Below are 21,360 nucleotides of genomic sequence, written 5' to 3' on the forward strand. Positions count from 1 at the left end.
ACTCAATCAACATGACAGAGTGATCTCCAGCCTTGTCCTCGTCAACACACACCTGTGTTAATGAGAGAATCACTGACAAGATGTCAGCTGGTCCTTTTGTGGCAAGGCTGAAATGCAGTGGAAATGTTTTTGGGGTATTCAGTTCATTTGCATGGCAAAGATGGACTTTGCAATTCATCTGATAATAATAATAATAATATAATAATAATATATGCCATTTAGCTGACGCTTTTATCCAAAGCGACTTACAGTCATGTGTGCATACATTCTACGTATGGGTGGTCCCGGGAATCGAACCCACTACCCTGGCGTTACAAGCGCCATGCTCTACCAACTGAGCCACAGAAGGATCACTCTTCATAACATTCTGGAGTATATGCAAATTACCATCATACAAACTGAGGCAACAGACTTTGAGAAAATTAATATTTGTGTTATTCTCAAAACTTCTGGCCACGACTGTAGTCAGAAACTTTAGTTTTCTGAGTCTACTTTAGCCTTACCAGCAGATGGTGCCATGGTCTCTCCAACAGGCAGACTTCACTGGCCTTCATAATGACTCTCCAACAGTGAAGAGGTATTTTATTTTTATTGTGCCTTTATTTAACTAGGCAAGTCAGTTAAGAACAAATTCTTAATTGTTATTTACAATGAAGGCCGAGGTAAATCAAAAGGGGATATTTGATATTTTTTATCAAAGTGTTGTCAAAATAAACTGCAACATAAGCTAATCGTTTTTCAGTGTTTTATGGCCACGTTTGGATGCATAACACTGAGAAAAAGAGGGGTCATTTTAATTATGTGCTCTCAAACAATCCGTTAAAAACAGAGAATCTGCAAGACGCAGCTGTAATAGTCTACCTTCATGCTGCGTTGTCATCTGTCGTTGTCATCCAGACAAGGCGGGGTTAAATGCCAGGTTACTCCATTTGTAGGTGGGGGAGGCCCTGTTAATGACATAGAGGGGAGTTGCCCGGGCCAGACCAGACGCACCAATACACCCTGCCAAGCAACATAGTCCTGTCGAATTAAACCCTCTCCTGTCCCGCATCACCAAAATACCCGCCGCGGCCTAGAAAACGTCTAAATCAGACAGCATAAGGTAAGAAATGCCATTTTTAATGTTAGACATTGTGGAGCGCCACTCCGGTGCCTTTGTTACAATGACACATCAAGTCATTGCAGCAATGTATAAGCCATTTAAAGCTCTGATTTAACCAGAACCGGACCGTTATATTCTTTCTATTATTATTATTGGCTACGTAGACATTGTGGACCGCCCCTCCGGTGCCTTTGTTAAAATGACGCTTCAAATCAATGCAGAAATGTAGAAGCCTTTTAAAGCTTTGTTTTAACCAGAACCGGACCTTTATATTCTTTCGATTATCATTATAGGCTACGAGATATATTCTGAAAACGAAATTTGCAGTCAGTTCTATAGTACCTGGGATGTTTCGTTGGTTGGACACTATTTGCAGCAACTTTACGTGGGGGGGGTCGAGTATTTTCTCCCCCCTTCTGTTTATGGGTCCTCTATTTCGTCAATGTTGCTTTGTTGTTCGTAAATGTGCGTAATTGGAGTAAAACAGCCATCGTTATGAATGACCAAATGTTAACATAGACACAATTATTTAAATTGAGCATTGCCATTTCATGATATCTAAGGATGCCATATATGGAGAGAGACGAGAAAACGTGGATTAAAACATAGGAAAAGTAATGATATTTGCAAAGAAAAGAGAACAAAAAGAAAAGCACGTCAAACTCAGGTCGGATTATATTTCCACGCACAATATATTTGATAACACCATTATTATATTAAGTATGCTATACAATCATGCTGCCCCTGTAGTGTAAAGTAAACTATATTTTAAGAAAAAGTACATATTTTTTTACAACATTATTTACATTTGTATAGACATTTTATATGTACAAATTCTAAAAAGATTTTCTTCTTACATTATTTCTGGTCACTTTTCATTTTGGAATATCAAAATATTCCTCTTGTTAATGTATATTGTTGAAAAGGCTGAGAAAGGGCGTGTCAATCAAATGCCACACATTGCCCATTTGTTTAGGCCTACTGGGCATATCCCATCAACAGCTGGGCATTCTCCTATCTTTAAATGGACTTCGTAGACACCATAGTTACACGCACAACTCTAAAAACTGTTTTTGCGTGTGTGAGACAGAGCACTCTGGCACTCAGTCAGCAGGGGAATTGTTGTGTCTAAATCTTACACAAACAGCTGTGAGAGGGCCCAGACCAAGGCCAGCTGTCTGACACCACAGATTTCAGCACACCTACTAATCCCCATGTGACTCAGTTTATCAAACATTATTCCACTGTTCGCTGGAACAATAACCAATCATTAGTGTGTGTTTATCTGTGTGTGTTGATTATTTTATCCGAGAGAGAGAGAGACCAGTATGTAATATGTGTAGCATGAATGTGTGTGTGTGTGTGGATGAGTGGATATCTGAAGGAGAGGCCTGAGGGAGGAGCCTGAGTGGAGAAAATGAGTCACTCCTGAATCCTCCACTAAATGCTGAGAAATGTATCTTGCAAACAGAATTTTAGATTATCAATGCATTATGCATTGATTTGATTTTAAAACGTAACCCTTGAACTCTAAGATCTGATCGATGAGCAAAAATTAGGGAACATCCAAACAGAAAAATTCTAAAACATCCTCTCTTCTCATTTGTTCAATGTAATCAGTCACACGATTGGTTTATAGAAACAACTATCAGTTCAATGAAGTGGATCAAATCCAGCATCCCCCCTTCCCAGTTTGAAGGCTTTGCACCAGCCAACCCAGAAGCTTTTCTTCAGTTCATCTGATACTGAGGAAGAAAGGGCTGGTTCACGGGGGAGGGGTGCACCATATGCAGGCCAGCAGCAAGTCTCTGGGGGTGAGAATCCTGGAATGACTGACTCACTTTTACGTGGTTGTGGAGAAGAGGGAGGGGTTATGACATGCTGAGGTCCTGAGATTTTGCACGGAGTAACACAGTCTCTTTTTCCCATGTGCCAATGAGGCTGGGACCAGCAGTCACATGACCTGTTCTATTTATACTCCCTCCTGTGGGGTGTGGAGTCTACTAAACTACCCCCTCTGGGTCTCTGGCCAGAACACAGAGCAGATTATCATTAGAGAAGTGAGTGAGTGTAGCTTGTGTTGAAACATAACATGCACATAGTAACCTCTGCTAGTATAGCCTAGCTAGCAGTGGCATAGATAATTAAATTCTTTAATCATACTGTATTTTGCACAATAGTAATTCAAATATTTTTTTCAGAATATTGACAATCTTAAGGGGGTTAGCCATCAGTGACTGAGTTGAGAACATACTCAAAACAGCCCCAGACCATTATTCCTCCTCCACCAAACTTTACAGTTGGCACTACGCATTGGGGCAGATTGCGTTCTCCTGGCATACGCCAAACCCAGATTTGTCCATCAGACTGCCAGATGGTGAAGCATGATTCATCACTCCAGAGAACACGTTTCCACAGCTCCAGAATCCAATGGGGGCGAGATTTACACCACTCCAGCCGACGCTTGGTATTGCCCATGGTGATCTTAGGCTTACACAACAGTTCTTGTGCTTCCAGAGGCAGTTTGGAAATCAGTATTGAGTGTTGCAAGCGAGGACAGATGATTTTTATGCGCTACGTGTTTCAGCACTTGGCGGTCCCGTTCTGTGAGCTTGTGTGGCCTACCACTTTGGTGACGTTTCCACATCACAATAACAGCACATACAGTTAACCTGGGCAGCTCTAGCAGGGCAGAAATTTGATGAACTGACTTGATGGTGGCATCCTATGATGGTGCCACATTGAAAGTCACTGAGGTCTGCAGTAAGGCCCTTCTACTGCCAATGTTTGTCTATGGAGATTGCATGGCTGTGTGCTCGATTATTATTATTTTTGTATTTAACCCTTCATCTTATCTCATCGCTGCGAAGGTTGAGTCATGCGTCCTCCGAAACATGACCCGCCAAACCCCGGTTCTTAACACCCGCCCACTTAACCCGAAAGCCAGCCGCACCAATGTGTCCGAGTAAACACCATTCAACTGATGAACCGAGGTCAGCCTGCAGGCGCCCAGCCCTCCACAGGGAGTCGCTAGAGGGCGATGAGCCAAGTAAATCTCCCCTGGCCAAACCCTCCCCTAAACCAGATGATGCTGGGCCAATTGTGCGCCACCCTATGCTACTCCGGATCACGGTGGGTTGTGATATAGCCCGGGATCGAACCTGGGTTTGTAGTCATGCCTCTAGCACTACGATGCAGTGCCTTAGACCACTGCGCCACTCAGGAGGCCCTTTTGTGCTCGATTTGATTCACCTGGTGTGGCTGAAATAGCCAAATCCACTAATTTATGGAAAATTATTAATTTAAACATCTCCAATAAAAACAACCATTCTATCAGATATTTCAGCTCTCTAACAGAGTTGACGTTAGAAATAAATCTGATGGAGTCAGAAAAATGTAACCTATTGAACCAAAATGTATATTCTATTGTAATCTATCAGGCAGATGGAATTGACAGTTTATGGTTGTGACCATGGTGATTCCAATATTGTTTGTTTAAATCTATCAAAAGTAGAGAACTTTATAGACCATGAGTGGCCTTGTTGCACTACATGTAATGAGGACATGAATAATGGGTCCCTATGCTATAGATGACCCTGCTCATCCCTGATTCATGTAGGATTTTTGACAAATCTGTTTTTAGAGAAATATTGTTTAAAGCTACAGAGGGCTATTGCAAGAAACTACATCAAATCATTTTAAAGTTAATATCCATTATTTCGGGTTTTTAGAATGTTTTGGAGAGTTTGAAATTGGCATCCTTTGGTCCGGACAAAGGCATTTCCAGGCATAGTGCCTACATGGAAATTAATACTATTCAAAGATTCCCCTTAATGTAAATGATAAGCTCAAATAATGCAACAAAATAAAAAAATATATACTATAAAAACAAAGTTTCCCTGCTGAACAAGGATTGTCCCAACTTTCAAGAATCCCTGGGCTAATTTCCTGCTATTCTACACATTTTGCCATGAGGAATTTCCCGCAATGCAAATAAAATGGAGGCATGGAAAGACAGTGAGCTGCAGCTGTTGTTCTCTCTATTACCAGGTCTTCATGTCAGAAAAGAGAGAATAAAAATAACGTGTGGCTGTTTGCGAAATAAGTCAAAGGTTTAAAAGAGGAGAAGAGACCGAAGAAAAAGGAACCCCCAGATTCTTCAGGTCAGGGTTGCATGAATTTTGAACCAACGACTTCTCTCTCCCAAACAAGGTCACGAGCGGATTCTTTACATGGTTGTGGCCAGTGGGCTGTCAAGAAGAATGGCAAGGCCTGCTCTGATGCTGACGGTTAGTCATACAAATTGAGAAGGAGCCTGCTCAAACCGCAGTCTTTTTCTAAATACATGAGTTGGAGTCTAGAGTCGACAGGCACGCAGATTGACCGCGGTGCAGAAAACGCTGTGTTTTTAGAAGCTGTGTTCTCTCTCTCTAGAACACAGCCTTATTTAGGTGCAAAGAACAGCCTGTGTAAGCTGTCTGGAACGTTAAGTGTGGATCTAATTGATTCAGGGTGTGTTATGCTGTGTGGATGTGGGCCTACAGTAATAGTCATTTTCAGTATTCTTTTTTAACTGTTGTGTTTTAGAAAATGGATGAAGTCACCACTTATCTTTGTTAGTCACTGCTTACGAAAGATGAAAAAATATAGGATGTCTGACACTTTCCTCTCAGTGGGCAACAACTTACGGGTCTGGGTGCTATGGAAACAATGTGTGGCAGGGCTATTGTACAGGAACCAACTGAGGCATGATTGCCTGGCAGCTTGACAACTGGCAGACATTTTGGAAATGCTTTTCTATGGTCATTATAGTGACCTGCAAAGAGGATAGGAGGAAGGAGTTGTCTGCCGGTTAGACATCAACAGGATATACTGCTAATGTCTTTAAAATCTAAAAAATAGCCACATGCCAAAATTACCTCAAGTACAGTAGGTGGTAATCTCACTGAGCGTAGGCACCCACTTGAAGCTTTTAATAGAGCTCCTCTTGGCTTTTTTTGTTTCTGATATGAATGAAGTGTGAAATTTGTGGACCAGTCTCATTGGGCTGTGTGTGTGCACTGTGCTGTAGTTCATCTTCGGTCTCTCCTGGGGAGTCTCCCCTCTCTTCTCTACACACACTCATCCTGCAGTGGAGGCTGCTGAGGGGAGGATGGCTCATAATAATGTCTGGAACAACGCAAATGGAATGGCATCAAACCATGTATTTGAGGTATTTGATACCAATGCACTTATTCCACTCCAGCCATTACCACAAGCCCGTCCTCCCCAATTAAGGTGCCACCAGCCTCCTATGTTGTCCTGTGGTGGCACCAGTGCTGGGGCTGTCTGTTCCAAACTGAGTCACAGCACTTCCTGTTCAGAGAGAGAAGGAAACACCCAGAGTACAGGGCACCAATGAGTCATTACACCAACTGGACATTAATAACTCATTACTTGAAACTTTATATCCATGGCAACATCTCTGAGTAAAGGGAGTGGCTCCCCTCTGCAAACTATACCCACAAATACTAAAGATTGACATTTATTGTTTTTCACTAGATCGATTTTGAAAGAGTCCTCACAGAATAACCCATTTCTCTTAGCAGTAACTGTCAAATCCTAACTATAATTGGTTAACAACGATCTTCTATACATCATCCATACCTTCTAACCCAGTGTGTGTGTGATTTCTCCATGCAGGCAGCATGGTGTACCATCCTGAGTTTGAGAAGGCTGGCCAGCAGGCGGGCCTGCAGGTGTGGAGGATTGAGAAGTTTGACCTGGTGGCCGTGCCAGAGAACCTGTATGGAAGCTTCTACACGGGAGATGCCTACCTGGTCCTCAACACCATCAAGCAGCGCTCCGGGAACCTGCAGTATGACCTGCACTTCTGGCTGGGTGAGGACAGAACCAGGAGCAGGATGGGTTGCATTACAAAGCCTGGTGGATATGATTGAGGTCATAGAAATATAATTACTAGAGCGGGAATTTTTCTTGATGTCAATGTACTGTGATGGGTGGCCCGGCGGCCATATTGAGTTTAATTCTATCTCTATGATTGATGTACACTGGCAGAGTGCTGAGTCAGGCCCATTTTATTGTATTGATCATGCCTACTTTTAGGTAGCCTGTTAGATCGAACCTTAGCAGAATGTTATGGGAAATGTACTAAGTGAGTGATGCCCAAACTAGGTTCATTCATTATACCGGTATGTATCAATTGGGTTTTGCTTTCGGGAAATAGTAAATCGGTGACATCTGTGAAATCTAGCAGACTAAGCAGCCATTGGGGGTTGGGCCTCCATTGATAGACCTGAGAGCAAAATGTTGTAATTCAGTGTGAAACATCCGTGGTTTCTCTGCTCCAGGCGATTTCTGCACCCAGGATGAGAGTGGAGCAGCAGCCATCTTCACAGTCCAGATGGATGACTATCTGGGGGGTAAACCCATCCAGTACCGTGAGGTCCAGGGACATGAGTCCAAAGTATTCCTGGGTTACTTCAAGGCTGGACTGAAGTACTTGGTGAGATATTATTTGAGATCATTTTCTTTTGCCATTATTGCTACAATCCTGTCCATGATACATGATATTGCATTCATACTTCAGGTGGGGTTATTGTTACGCACTATGCAGTAGTCTATACCTGAATGGTTATGGAGTAACCAACCTAATCAACCTTTTAATGGGAATAAAATATAAAGTATTCCTCCATACAATTCATAGAAATTGGAATTGTATGGCGAAATGTGTCCTAGAAATGTGAATGATTCCATGAAATGTTTTTTAAAATGAATTTAACCTTTATTTACCTAGGCAAGTCAGTTAAGAACACATTCTTACTTACAATGACGGCCTACCGGGGAACAGTGGGTTAACTGCCTTGTTCAGGTGCAGAACGAAAGATTTTTTACCTTGTCAGGGATTCGATCCAGCAACCTTTCAGTTTCTGGCCCAACACTCTAACCACTAGGCTACCTGCATAATAACTGTACCATATAATTTGTCACTGTTTTAGAAAGGAGGTGTGGCATCTGGGTTCAAACATGTGGTCACCAACGAGGTGGTTATGCAGCGGGTGCTGCAGGTCAAAGGTCGCCGTGTTGTCAGGGCAACGGAGGTGCCTGTCAGCTGGGACAGCTTCAACCAGGGAGACTGCTTCATCCTGGACCTGGGAAGCGTGAGTTACCATCAGCCTGTGGGAGACAGGGGGACTTTTAAGTTTCATATAGGACACGGCGTCATCAAACGTTGGTGTCACATTTAAATGATAAAACAGAGAAGCATGTACACTGTAAGTTTTATATCTTGCATACAATAAAATATAAACATTTAATAGAGAGATTGTACAAGTACCCTTAGAATTCTCTAGAATAATCATAATAAATCATAATACATGGGATTTTATGCGCCTTTCAAAAAAAACAAGAACACCGTACATCAAAGAGTATAAAACAAAACAAGAATAATCAAAAAAAATGAATAAAAGCTCCTTAGCTTATTCCTCTTTGTGTTGTGTATCCCTGTCTCCTCCCACAGGAGATCTACCAGTGGTGTGGCTCCCAGAGCAACCGCTTTGAGAAGCTGAAGGCCACCCAGGTTGCCAAGGGTATCCGTGACAACGAGCGCAGTGGGCGAGCCCGCGTGTACGTGTGTGACGAGGGGGCGGAGAGAGACAAGATGATAGAGGTGAGATCATAAACTACTAAAGAACAGGAGGGTCTTCCTACTCTCTTTAACTCTCTCTATGTCTGTGATTTGTTGACGTCCATTATGATGTTTAATGGTGTATAGTGGATGTTTGAATGAACTCCAGCTGTGGTAAAATGATTGTTTTCATTTCTGAAGTATATCTAAAAGGGATTTTCTCTGTGTGTCTTCAGGTTCTGGGAGATAAATCAGACCTGCCTGAAGGATCCTCTGATGACATCAAAGCAGATGCCTCAAACAGGAAAATGGCCAAACTGTACAAGGTTGGAGAACAGTGAACAAACCACTGAAACGAACATCCAACTGGTCGAGTTGCATTATGAGGACTTTTCACATTCACCTGTGGCTATCAAGGGAAAAACACATCTCTGATCTCTCCTCTACAACTCTTCTTCTGTCTCTCCTCCTCTCCCCCAGGTGTCCAATGGCAGTGGAGACATGACCATGTCCATGGTGGCAGCAGAGAACCCATTCTCCCAGAGTGCACTGGAGTCCAGCGACTGCTTCATCCTGGATCATGGCTCTGATGGCAAGATCTTCGTCTGGAAAGGTCTGTTGGGGTCACCCAGTATCAAATATGATCATCAGCTGATTCAGCAAGTCAATTAAGGCACAATAGCTAGACTTGTTTTGGCACGATATGGTTGCTTTCATGTCCATTTGGTAACACTTAAAGTGTAGCATTACAGACCACATTTAAAGAATGAGACATTGAACAGTGTCACATGAACTCCCTCCGAGATAATATGATGCAACTAGAAGGGGGTTCTCCTTTTAAAAGATAATGGTCCTCTGTTATCAACCATGCTGACAGTTATACGTAGATGTTGATTTTCAGTCATTAGAGTTTCTAAGTGGTTTAATTAATGAAACCTATTTTTTTTGTATTTCTCTTCCCTCCCGCACACTCTCACCCAGGCAAAGAAGCCAACCTGGAGGAGCGTAAGGCAGCTATGAAAGCAGCAGATGAGTTCATCAAGAAGATGGGCTACCCCAAACACACCCAGGTGCAGATCCTGCCGGAGATGGGAGAGACGCCGCTCTTCAAGCAGTTCTTCAAGAACTGGCGTGACAAGGACCAGACAGAGGGCCTGGGCGTGGCCTATGTCTCCAACAGCATCGCCAAGATAGCGAAGGTGTCCTTCGATGCCGCCACGCTCCACGACTCCCCTGCCATGGCTGCCCAGCACGGCATGGTGGACGGGGGCAACGGAGAGAAGCAGGTGAGTGGACGAGAGGAGGGGCTGGAGCATGTGTAGACAGCAAGCCTTCCCATCAATCTTATCTTAGTTATGTATTGCTATTAGTAATTATCAACTTTACATAGTAGGTCTATTATACAGTAATTGCATTTTGTGAGGCAGTCATGTGTGGGTTTCGGCCAGATGCAGTCAAAACAGGAAGGATATTAAATAGTAAAACAGATAGCAATCAAATGAGAGGGACATGATTATGCGTGATACACACTGTATTTACATATACAGCTTTGTTTCAGTAGCCTGCCACAACTAGGGGTCACATCATGTGTATGTTCATGTACAGATCTGGCGTATTGAGGGATCGGACAAGGTGGAAGTGGACCCCTCCACACACGGACAATTCTATGGGGGAGACAGTTACATCATCCTCTACAACTATCACCATGGAGGACGCCAAGGGCACATTATCTACATGTGGTAAGATAGACATTAAAGTAGAATTAAAATGATGGAAAATAAACAGTAGAAACTATCATGAGAGATATTTTGCATGCTAACTGGAGTCTTTCTCAGGCAGGGAAGTGATTCTTCCCAGGACGAAATTGGTGCTTCAGCCATCTTGGGTGCCCAGTTGGACGATGAGCTTGGTGGTGGGCCTGTGCAGGTAATGAGTGGGTGTTTGTGAGTGGGTTTGTATATGGAAGAAGTGGCTTTCTTTTCCCATCGCATATTCCTTTTTTCTATACTTTCCTCTTGACCTCATCTGTATTCAGCCCAGTAACCTCCTTCCTTACCAGTGTTTGCTCAATCTCCCTTTTCCTCCTCTCATTGCTTCCTGTCATTTCCTGACTCTTTTTTTCCCCAGGTTGCTGGGGCTCCTATTACCACCCAGGTACTCCTCTGCCAGGGCTGCATGACTCAGTACATAGCCCAGGCATGGGGGACTTAGAATCTGTGTATTTAACTGACATGGCTCAATGTGTTTACAGAGAAATCAAACAGGACATTCCAAAGCCATGTTTATGAGGGAGTTCCCTTTGCCCTCCCTGATTCTGTTGCATTATCTATTTAACTAGGCAAGTCAGTTAGGGACAAATTCTTATTTACAATGATGGCCTACCCCGGCCAAACCCTCCCCTAATCCTGACGGCGCTGGGCCAATTGTGGAATCACGATCAAACCCAGGACTGAATTGATGCCTTAGACCGCTGCGCCACTCACGACCACTCTGACACATACTACTGTTCCCAGACCAGCCTAGTTTCTGGCCTGCAGTGGGGGGAAAGAGCTCTCTTGCTTGTCCTTAAGAACTTAGTTCTACTCAAGCAAGGACCATTGCATAGGTTATCTAGAGGCCAACAGTGATTCTAGATCATGCCTTGGCTCTGTATAAGGTTTGATGCTCTGGGAATGTCTGTGACCATCTCTTGCTGTGTGTCTGTCTGTGTGTGTCTGTCTATGCCTGTCAGTGTCTCACCCTCCTGTCTATATACAGTGTGAAAATGTTTGCCGTGCACTGCGTAGTTATGTTATTGATGTGTTTTCAATGCATGACTAACAGTGATCCTAAGTTTGTGTAGAAGCTCACCAGGGTGAAAACTTCCATCACAAACCTGTTAATGTTCCAAGCAACTGTCCATGAAGTCGAAACGCTGATGACGCAGGTCATCTCCCATACATTTGTAACAGTATAATTCATAGTCACGCAAAATAAACAGCATTTAGACTAACTTAATGCATGGAAATAAGTCAGCACAATAAACATGGAACCTTGCCTCACAAGTTTTCAGTACAGAGGCCCCTTATTTCACTCAATATGCCCCTAAGCTCTCTAACCCTCCGTCCAGCAGTCTCCAATTTTGGGAGAAAAAATCTGAAACTAGGCTTTGTGCAGGCCCACGTAGGTCCCAAACTTTCAGGAATGGTGTTGAGAGGAGAATAAACACACTCTTGAGTGACTGAACAGTGAGATAGCCACACAGTCCATCGGCCTGGGAAGGGGGAGAGAAGGCCCCCATTGTGCTGGGGGATGACGAGGCAAGCTGGCTGCATCCAGCAAACAGGACGCCCTGCTGTCAGACAGCTAGACATACAGACAGGCGCACAGCATGCTGGGAGATTAGGGTAGGGAGCGCCATGGAACACATAACTCTGTCAGAGTTTTCCTACCCTGTTGTTGTTCAGAGCTCACTGATGCCACCCTGTGGGGTATTATTGTAGACGTATGCAAGGCTACAATAATATTCTTCCAAAGATCCACTGCGTCCTGATTTTCTCTGCATTTGGTCTCAGAATTTCTTATTGCACAGACAATTATTTTTGTAAAATTATCCAGCATGAATCACCATGATTAACAATGTGTCCAACTGCTGTACATCACAACAGTATAGATGTTTGTTAAGTAGTTTGCTTTGTGGTCCAGGTGAGAGTAGTCCAGGGCAAGGAGCCAGCTCACCTCATGAGCCTGTTCAGGGGGCAGCCCATGGTGGTGTACAAGGGAGGTACGTCCAGAGACGGGGGTCAGTCCGCTCCTGCAGAAACACGACTCTTCCAGGTGCGCTCCAACTCTGCAGGGTGCACAAGAGCAGTGGAGGTGAGTAACATGGCGATAGTGCTCTGTTTTTTTTTAAATTAGCTACTCAACTGCACTATATTTAAATACATGACACTCGTGGTAATTTTCCACACACCATGTTTCATCCATCCACCTCTAGGTTGATGCTGTGTCCTCCAACCTGAACTCCAACGACACCTTCCTCCTGGTGACCCCAGCAGCCTCGTTCATGTGGGTGGGCCAGGGGGCCAGTGACACTGAGAAAAATGGCACCCAGCAGCTCTGTGACATTCTGGGGGTGTCCTCCTCAGAACTGTCTGAGGGTGGAGAGACTGGTATGTACTGTACATTGTGGCAATGAACATAGGCTTTTTCTTTGCTCTTTGGCTGGCTGTAGCATGCCCTAACCAACTGCCTGCTGTGTGTCTCTGTGCAGATGACTTCTGGGAGGCTCTGGGAGGGAAGGCAGCATACCGCACCTCCTCCAGACTGAGAAGCAAGGACAAGATGGACGCCCATCCACCCAGGCTCTTTGCCTGCTCCAACAAAACCGGAAACTTCATTGTGAGTCCCATATGATTACTTTCAGCCGTTCGTGGTTAATTAACCTGGTCTTTCTAATGCTCCTGGTTTCCTCCACCCAGATTGAGGAGGTACCTGGGGAGATGACCCAAGAGGATCTGGCTACCGATGATGTCATGATCATGGACACATGGGATCAGGTAGATACATTAGCATGTGGTATTTTCTAAGATGTGAATATGATTAAGTGTGGAGATGTATTAACAGTAACACAGTGGATAACAGATTCATTTTAATGTCACTTTAATAATGTTCTCATACTGTTTTACCCACTTCATGTGTATATACTGTATTCTAGTCAAGATTCATCCTATATAACTACTGCTCTACCCACCTTTGCTATTCATATAGTGTCCATCATTTCTATACATATCATCATATACATACATGTGTTTTTATTTTATGTCACCTTTATTTAACCAGGTAGGCAAGTTGAGAACAAATTCTCATTTACAACTGCGACCTGGCCAAGATAAAGCAAAGCAGTGCGACAAAAACAACAACACAGAGTTGCACATGGGATAAACAAACGTACAATCAATAACAATAGAAACATCTATTTACAGTGTGTACAAAATGGAGTAAGGAGGTAAGGCAATAAATAGGCCATAGTAGCGAAGTAATTACAATTTAGCAAATTAACATTGCAGTGATAGATGAGCAGATGATGATGTGCAAGTAGTGTGCAAAAGAGCAAAAATAAGTCAATTAAAAACAATATGGAGACGAGGTAGGTAGTTGGATGGACTATTTACAGATGGGTTGTGTACCTGCTGCAGCGATCGGTAAGCTGCTCAGATAGCTGATACTTAAAGTTAGTGAGGGAGATATAAGTCTCCAACTTAAGTAATTTTTGCAATTCGTTCCAGTCATTGGCAGCAGAGAACTGGAAGGAAAAGCAGCCAAAGGAGGTGTTGGCTTTGGGGATGACCAGTGAGATATACCTGGAGCGTGTGCTACGGGTGGGCGTTGTTATGGTGACCAGAGAGCTGAGATAAGGCGGAGCTTTACCTAGCAAATCATTATAGATGACCTGGAGCCATTGGGTCTGGCGACGAATATGTAGCGAGGGCCAGCCGATGACAGCATACAGGTCGCAGTGGTGGGTGGTATATGGGGCTTTGGTGACAAAACGGATGGCACTGTGATAGACTGAATCCAGTTTGCTGAGTAGAGTGTTGGAGGCTATTTTGTAAATGACATCGCCGAAGTTGAGGATCGGTAGGATAGTCAGTTTTACGAGGGTATTTTGTTAGCATGAGTGAAGGAGGCTTTGTTGCGAAATACAAAGCCAATTGTAGATTTAATTTTGGATTGGGGATGCTTAATATGAGTCTGGAAGGAGGAGTTTACAGTCTAGCCAGACACCTAGGTATTTGTAGTTGTCCACATACAGTGGGGCAAAAAAGTATTTAGTCAGCCACCAATTGTGCAAGTTCTCCCACTTAAAAAGATGAGAAAGGCCTGTAATTTTCATCATAGGTACACTTCAACTATGACAGACAAAATGAGAAAAAATATTCTAGAAAATCACATTGTAGGATTTTTTATGAATTTATTTGCAAATTATGGTGCTGTTGGCCGGGGTAGGGGTAGCCAGGAGGAAAGCATGGCCAGCCGTAGAGAAATGCTTTTTGAAATTCTCGATTATCGTGGATTTATTGGTGGTGACAGTGTTTCCTAGCCTCAGGGCAGCTGGGAGTAGGTGCTCTTATTCTCCATGGACTTTACAGAACTCCCAGAACTTTTTTTGAGTTAGAGCTGCAGGATAAATATTTCTGTTTGAAAAAGCTAGCCGTTGCTTTCCTAACTGACTGTGTGTATTGGTTCCTGACTTCCCTGAAAAGTTTCATATCGCGGGGACTAGTTGATGCTAGCGCAGTACGCCACAGGATGTTTTTTGTGCTGGTCGATGGCAGTCAGGTCTGGAGTGAACCAAGGGCTATATCTGTTCTTAGTTCTACATTTGTTTTGAAAGGGGCATGTTTATGTAAGATGGTGAGGAAATTAATTTGAAAGAACAACCAGGCAGTCGTGTTAGTAAAGAGTCCGGGAGGCATCAGCTGCGTAGCCGAGTGATCATAGGGTCCACTGATCAGGCTGGGAGATGGGCTCAAGGCTAGCTTCGGGGCTGGGCCACTCAGTAGCAGCTAGCTAGCTGCGATGATCTGGAGTAATGGTCCAGAGCTTACGGCAGGAATCTGGTGATGTAGTGGAAAAAAAGCAGTCTGGTATGCTCAGGGTTGATATCGCGCTGTGCAGACTGGCGGGTATTATCCAGGCTAAAATTGGCTTGTGTCTGAGCTAAAGGTAAAGACCGCTAGCAGTGGCTAACAATAACTAAATAGCTGGCTAGCTTCTGATGGAGGTTCTAGCTATACGGTCTAAAAATAGCAGATCCGTATCACATTGGGTGAGGCGGGTTGCCGGAAGGTATATTTAATTTAAAAATGGAAAAAGAAAAAATGTACACAATGACAAACACGTCTGCACTACTACGCCTTCTTGGATCAAGTGCATTCGGAAAGTATTCAGACCCCTTCTCTTTTTCCACATTTTGTTACGTTACAGCCTTATATGCCCAGGGTCCCTATGAACGTGCCTTAGGCATGCTGCAAGGAGGCATGAGGACTGCAGATGTTGCCAGGGCAATAAATTGCGATGTCCATACTTTGAGACGCCTAAGACAGCGCTACAGGGAGACAGGATGGACAGCCGATCGTCCTTGCAGTGGCAGACCACGTGTAACAACACCTGCACAGGATCGGTACATCTGAACATCATACCTGCAGGACAGGTACAGGATGGCAACAACTGCCCGAGTTACACCAGGAACCCACAATCCCTCCATCAGTGCTCAGGCTGTCCTCAATAGGCTGAGAGAGGCTGGACTGAGGGTTCAAGGACAACAAAGTCAAGGTATTGGAGTGGCCATCACAAAGCCCTGACCTCAATCCCATAGAATTTTTTTTGGCTGAACTGAAAAACCATGTGAGATCAAGGAAGCCTAGTAACCTGACTGGTGATCCTAAGTGACCCAAGAAAGATACTTTTTACCAGGTTTAAATGTCAGGAATTGTGAAAAACTGAGTTTAAATGTATTTGGCTATGGTGTATGTAAACTTCCGTCTCGAGGGCCCGCTGATAACATCGACTCTTGACCCGGGCAATTCCATGCGAGGTGTTCCCAGGAGCCACACTCAAAACACCTCCTTTGGTCTTCATCCACCTGGAGTCGTCGTCGGCGGGTCGACTCTCCCCCGTCTGTCTCTCCGCGGGTCTGCAGTCTTTTAGCCCGGATGACTGTCAGACTGGGGAGTACGGTGGTGGGGTCATCCATCCGTCCTAGCCTGCATCTTGTTCAGCAGGGCCTCAGTATTCTGGTGCATCTCCACGGCTCCCAACAGGCCCTCCAAGGTCTGGGGCGCGCATAGGCTTGTCGCCCTCTTCATGTCATGAGATAAAGCCCGTAAGAAGTGATCCATGACCACTTTGTTGATAACGGGGAGGTTGTACCCGTAGCGGCTGAATTTAATTTTTTACCTTTATTTAACCAGGCAAGTCAGTTAAGAACACATTCTTATTTTCAATGACGGCCTGGGACCTCGCTCGCTAACCGTAGTTAGCCTCCTGTTCGATGTCGAGGTCATAATATGTCTTATGGGCGTCTCCGGACAGGAGCGGTGCCAGCAGACTCACCCACTTTGCCTTGGGCCATCCTTCCCGAAGTGCTGTCCATTCAAACGTGCAGAGGTAGGTCTCGATGTCGTCATCTTCCATTAGCTTGATTAAAAACGGACTGATTGGGATGCAATTCGGTCTGCGTTTCTCCTCGCAGCTTCCGGACTTCCTCAAGCGGGCTTCTGTAGACACGGTTCTTCCAGCGTTCGTTCCTGACTGTACTGTTGGGCCCGAACTAACTGAGCTATCAACTCGTCCATGCCGATACTGCGTAAACGTCAACCCTGGTCTGACCACGTTGTCAGACTTGCCCGCATTCTCCAACACTTGTTGCAGGCCAAGGGGTTTGATCAAGACTTTTACACAGATCAGACACTGACATAAATGTGATAAACACCCTTGAAACTGATGTATTTTAAACAATAAAGGAAAAGAAAAGAAGCCAGTCTCCTCCAGGAGACCTCTTCCGGGTTACCACCTTCTGGGCTCTGGGGAATGCTGTCTACTCTGGTGTAGAACACCGAGCCCCTTGGTTCTAGAAGACCGTGAGCATCTCTATCCAGTAGCAACCTCTTACTACCTCCAACCCTCCCATGTAGCTTTATGGGCCCTGTATGGCTGGTGAGCAATCAGCCCCTTGGTTACTCACCAGCCTCAATCAGCCCCAATTAGTCTTGGCCGGAGGACCCGTCGAGATCTGGCACATCCAGCAGAGGGAGCCACCGCTGCGTGATGTAGACTCTCTGTCACCAGGCCTCGATGAGTCTCCCCCTGGTGGCTTGTCCGCGGTACGCCACAGTACTGTTAGGTGTTACTGTTGGAGCCAGGAACATAAGCATTTCGCTACATCCGTGACAACATCTGCAAAATATATGTACACAACCAATGAAATTGATTTGAATTGCTGTACGTAGTCTAATGTAGGTTGAATATCCTCTTCTAGGTGTTTGTCTGGATCGGGAATGAAGCCCATGAAGAGGAGAAGACTGAGGCTATGACCTCCGGTAAGTGAATATGGAAAACTGTTGCTGAATTTAATTATTCATTCATTATCATCTAGACTGTTTTCCATAGAGAATGTACATGGCATGCTGCCTTCTGAGTGCATTACTCATGTCATGACCAAAATCATTTGATTGAGAAGTTTACCACTGGGAAAACTGCCCTCTATAGAACCATCATTTAATCCCCTCCTCCCCTAGCTGTGCGTTACATTGAGTCAGACCCTGCCAACCGTGACCGCAGGACGCCCATCGTGAAGATCAAGCAAGGGTTCGAGCCGCCCACGTTCACCGGCTGGTTCCTGGGCTGGGACCATGAGTACTGGACCAGCGACCCCCTGGAGCGTGCCATGGCTGAGCTGGAGCTCTGAACCCTCACCTTTAACCTTGCTGCCTGGCTCTACAACACACACTGAGCAGCTCCTGTCATGAGACTTTCAATGGTTGAACCCTTTATGCCCTGCCAACGTCCTTACCTCTGACTGCCAGTGGGAGGAGGCTTTTTGTAACAAATAAAAAAAGATATATCGAGAGGGTAGAACAGGCTTTCATACACCTGTTGAGCTGACACAGAGCACTGGTACACTATATTAATCTCTCCTGATAATACTTTATTAGCTTTTATACTTATGCAAATAAGCATGTAAGTGACCAATGATAAGGGCTTAAATAGAACCGCAGGCTTAGATAAGGGAATCTGCATGGATATTTAAATATATTTTATGTGTGAGATATGCTATAAATGTATTTCTACGATGTCAACAGACTGTTTCTCGCTATTCAGAATCTCACAATTTCAACATGAAGAACTTAGCATATTACACTGAACAAAAATATAAATGCAGCATGTAAAGTGTTGGTTCCATGTTTCATGAGAATGAAATAAAAGATACCAGAAATGTTGCATTCGCACAAAAAGCTGAGGAGTATTTCAGTCTGTAATAAAGCCCTTTTGTGGGGAAAAACTCATTCTGATTGGCTGTGCCTGGCTCAGTGGGTGGAGCTATGTGCCTGGCCAAGTGGGTGGAGCTATGCCCACCCATGGCTGCACCCCTGCCCAGAAATCCATAGATTAGGGCCTAATGAATTTATTTCAATTGACATTCCTTATATGAACTGTAACTCAGTCAAATCTTTGAAATTGTTGCATGTTGCGTTTATATTTTTGTTCAGTGTACAATCTTCTGAACCTGAGGCAGGGGGGTAATGCAGGAAAACACTGCCAGACATAACCCCACCCATGTAATACAACCATTATAGCCTTAATCTATAATACTTCATGTTCAGTATGAAGTTACTCGTCAATGCAGCGGTTCTCTGCCATAATGGAAAGGAATGCAGCTGTTCTCTGCCATAATGGAAAGGAATGCAGCTGTTCTCTGCCATAATGGAAAGGAATGCAGCTGTTCTCTGCCATAATGGAAAGGAATGCAGCTGTTCTCTGCCATAATGGAAAGGAATGCAGCTGTTCTCTGCCATAATGGAAAGGAATGCAGCTGTTCTCTGCCATAATGGAAAGGAATGCAGCTGTTCTCTGCCATAATGGAAAGGAATGCAGCTGTTCTCTGCCATAATGGAAAGGAATGCAGCTGTTCTCTGCCATAATGGAAAGGAATGCAGGGGAGAGGGACTGAACCAGGCCAGTTTTGTTTTTATTTGGTGTGTCACTACAGGAGCACCCTTCATTTCTTTATTTTTTATTTATTTATTTAACCTTTAGCTAGGCAAGTCAGTTAAGAAAAAAGTATTATTTACAATGACGGCCTACCCACAACTGTCAATTGTTTTCCCAGGCCTTAGTGCTTCTATTCTAGGTGTCTCACTCCTCCTCACTGGTTAGTGCATGTTGGCCTGTCTCTGTCTGCAGCCTTACAATGTGGTTCTTCATCGGGAATCCAAAGCTTTGCTGCTATAACTCTCATTAGCCACCACATCACACCTGTCAATTGTTTTCCCCAATTGTTTCAATAAAAAACCAACCAATAAAATGTCACCAACACTAGATGTGTTGAGGGTTGTCTCCATCGTATACCATTTCAAGTGTGTATATACTTTGTATTTAAAGGTTGAATCATAGTGGAAAGAACACGCTACAGCTTTAAAGGTAACACTAACATACAAGTTCATGTTTTGTAGTACAGGATAATGATGTGGATGTGAAAATATTAACTTGATATAGGGATGGGCGATATGGCCTAAAAGTAATATCTACATTTTTTTCAGAGGTTTGGACAATTCACAATATATCTTGATATCTTGTTTTTCTCTAAACAAATTTAAAAAGGCCAAGACATAATTCTTAACTGAATTTTCTTCATTAAAAGAAAAGAAAAATACAAGGCCTCATGGAACTAAATGAATTATATAAATGAAATATTCCAACAGCTAGTGGTCAACCATTCCTAAACAATAGAATAGACGTGTGGGTTTGTTCATTTGTTTTGCACAAATAGGCCATTTGTTATAATTAAAAACAGCCTATGGTTATGTGCTATTGGATTGGCAGAATGACAACTACTAAGACATTAGCCTACAGCTGGCCTGAACATAAACTTTTTTTGAATGCACTTTAATTATCCAACGTCACACGTACGGATGGCGAGGTGAAGCCTGTGCCCAAAGCACTGCAGTCCGCTCCAGTTGTTGTTTTTTTGCTCCTGCTGTCAGTTGTCATGTACACCTGTTGGTCTTCGCTCATCTTCCACGATGTGTAGTATATCCCTAATATATTAATCACACATGTATAGTAATCACTCATAGCCTAAGCAGAGTTTGCTTGCAACCCTATAATTAAAACACATCCTATGACTGAGGCTGTAGGGGACTTTTGCTCAAGACATACTTCTGCTTTAACACAGACACATTCTGTCCAGGTCAAAGCAGATTCTAACCGCATAAGCAACTGTAAGACACCAAACTCATCTCTCTGACTGAGGCCATCATATGCATCCCTGTCAAAACCCCTAGCCTGAAGCGCCAACTGTAAGCCCAAGTTCCCCCTATCTCATGGCCTCTTGACACACAAATTGACACACACATACATTACAGCGCACGAACGCACACACACCCCACACTCATTTCAACTGACATCCCTGGACACACAAACCCCTACTTGCGCCACTGTCAATTTCAGTTCCCCTTATCTCAATTGTCTTGACACACACAGACACACAGACACCTCAACGCACACACACCCCTCACTCCGTTCAACTGAGCAGGGGCCAGGATCAGACGACTTCAAGAAGCACCAATGGGGCACCGGCAAAGGGTCGGACAGGACCTGCCTCCAACCTCCACCAACCAGTCAGAAGACAGAACTACAAGAATCAACCTACGTCATTCTATGTTCAAATACCTTTGCACACTCTGTTTAGGCATCCTTTTCAGCTGACTCCTTCTGAGCCAAATGAGAGGATCCGTGCACGCTTTGTATCAGACATTTTTACCTTCAAATAAACTGCCTTGAATCATACCTTATCCACCTGGTCCAGCGTCTCAACTTGGTCTCTCTCCTCTAGTAACTGTAGCATCACTTACAGACTGAAACCATA

At 44.1% G+C, this 21,360-nt stretch overlaps 1 protein-coding gene across 2 annotated transcripts; it reads left to right on the top strand.

Annotated features, from left to right (window-relative positions):
- The first annotated feature begins 939 nt into the window (after window positions 1–939).
- Window positions 940–19,811, top strand: LOC118385240 (gelsolin-like). 2 transcript variants are annotated; one of them, XM_035772214.2, is made up of 17 exons: window positions 940–1,102; window positions 6,785–6,982; window positions 7,453–7,607; window positions 8,101–8,262; window positions 8,622–8,771; window positions 8,966–9,055; window positions 9,210–9,342; window positions 9,711–10,015; window positions 10,335–10,468; window positions 10,565–10,655; window positions 10,857–10,883; window positions 12,414–12,584; window positions 12,706–12,880; window positions 12,982–13,109; window positions 13,190–13,267; window positions 17,752–17,812; window positions 18,011–19,811. In XM_035772214.2, exons 2-17 carry the CDS (start codon window positions 6,790–6,792, stop codon window positions 18,178–18,180), a joined length of 2,223 nt encoding a protein of 740 aa, XP_035628107.1. In that variant the 5' UTR covers window positions 940–1,102; window positions 6,785–6,789; the 3' UTR covers window positions 18,181–19,811. The 2 variants fall into 2 exon arrangements, with proteins under 2 accessions (XP_035628107.1, XP_035628108.1); XM_035772215.2 differs by lacking the exon at window positions 10,857–10,883.
- Window positions 19,812–21,360: the final 1,549 nt, after the last annotated feature.

This window comes from Oncorhynchus keta, chromosome 6 (assembly GCF_023373465.1).
Source record: "Oncorhynchus keta strain PuntledgeMale-10-30-2019 chromosome 6, Oket_V2, whole genome shotgun sequence".
Classification (NCBI taxonomy): Eukaryota; Metazoa; Chordata; class Actinopteri; order Salmoniformes; family Salmonidae; genus Oncorhynchus; species Oncorhynchus keta.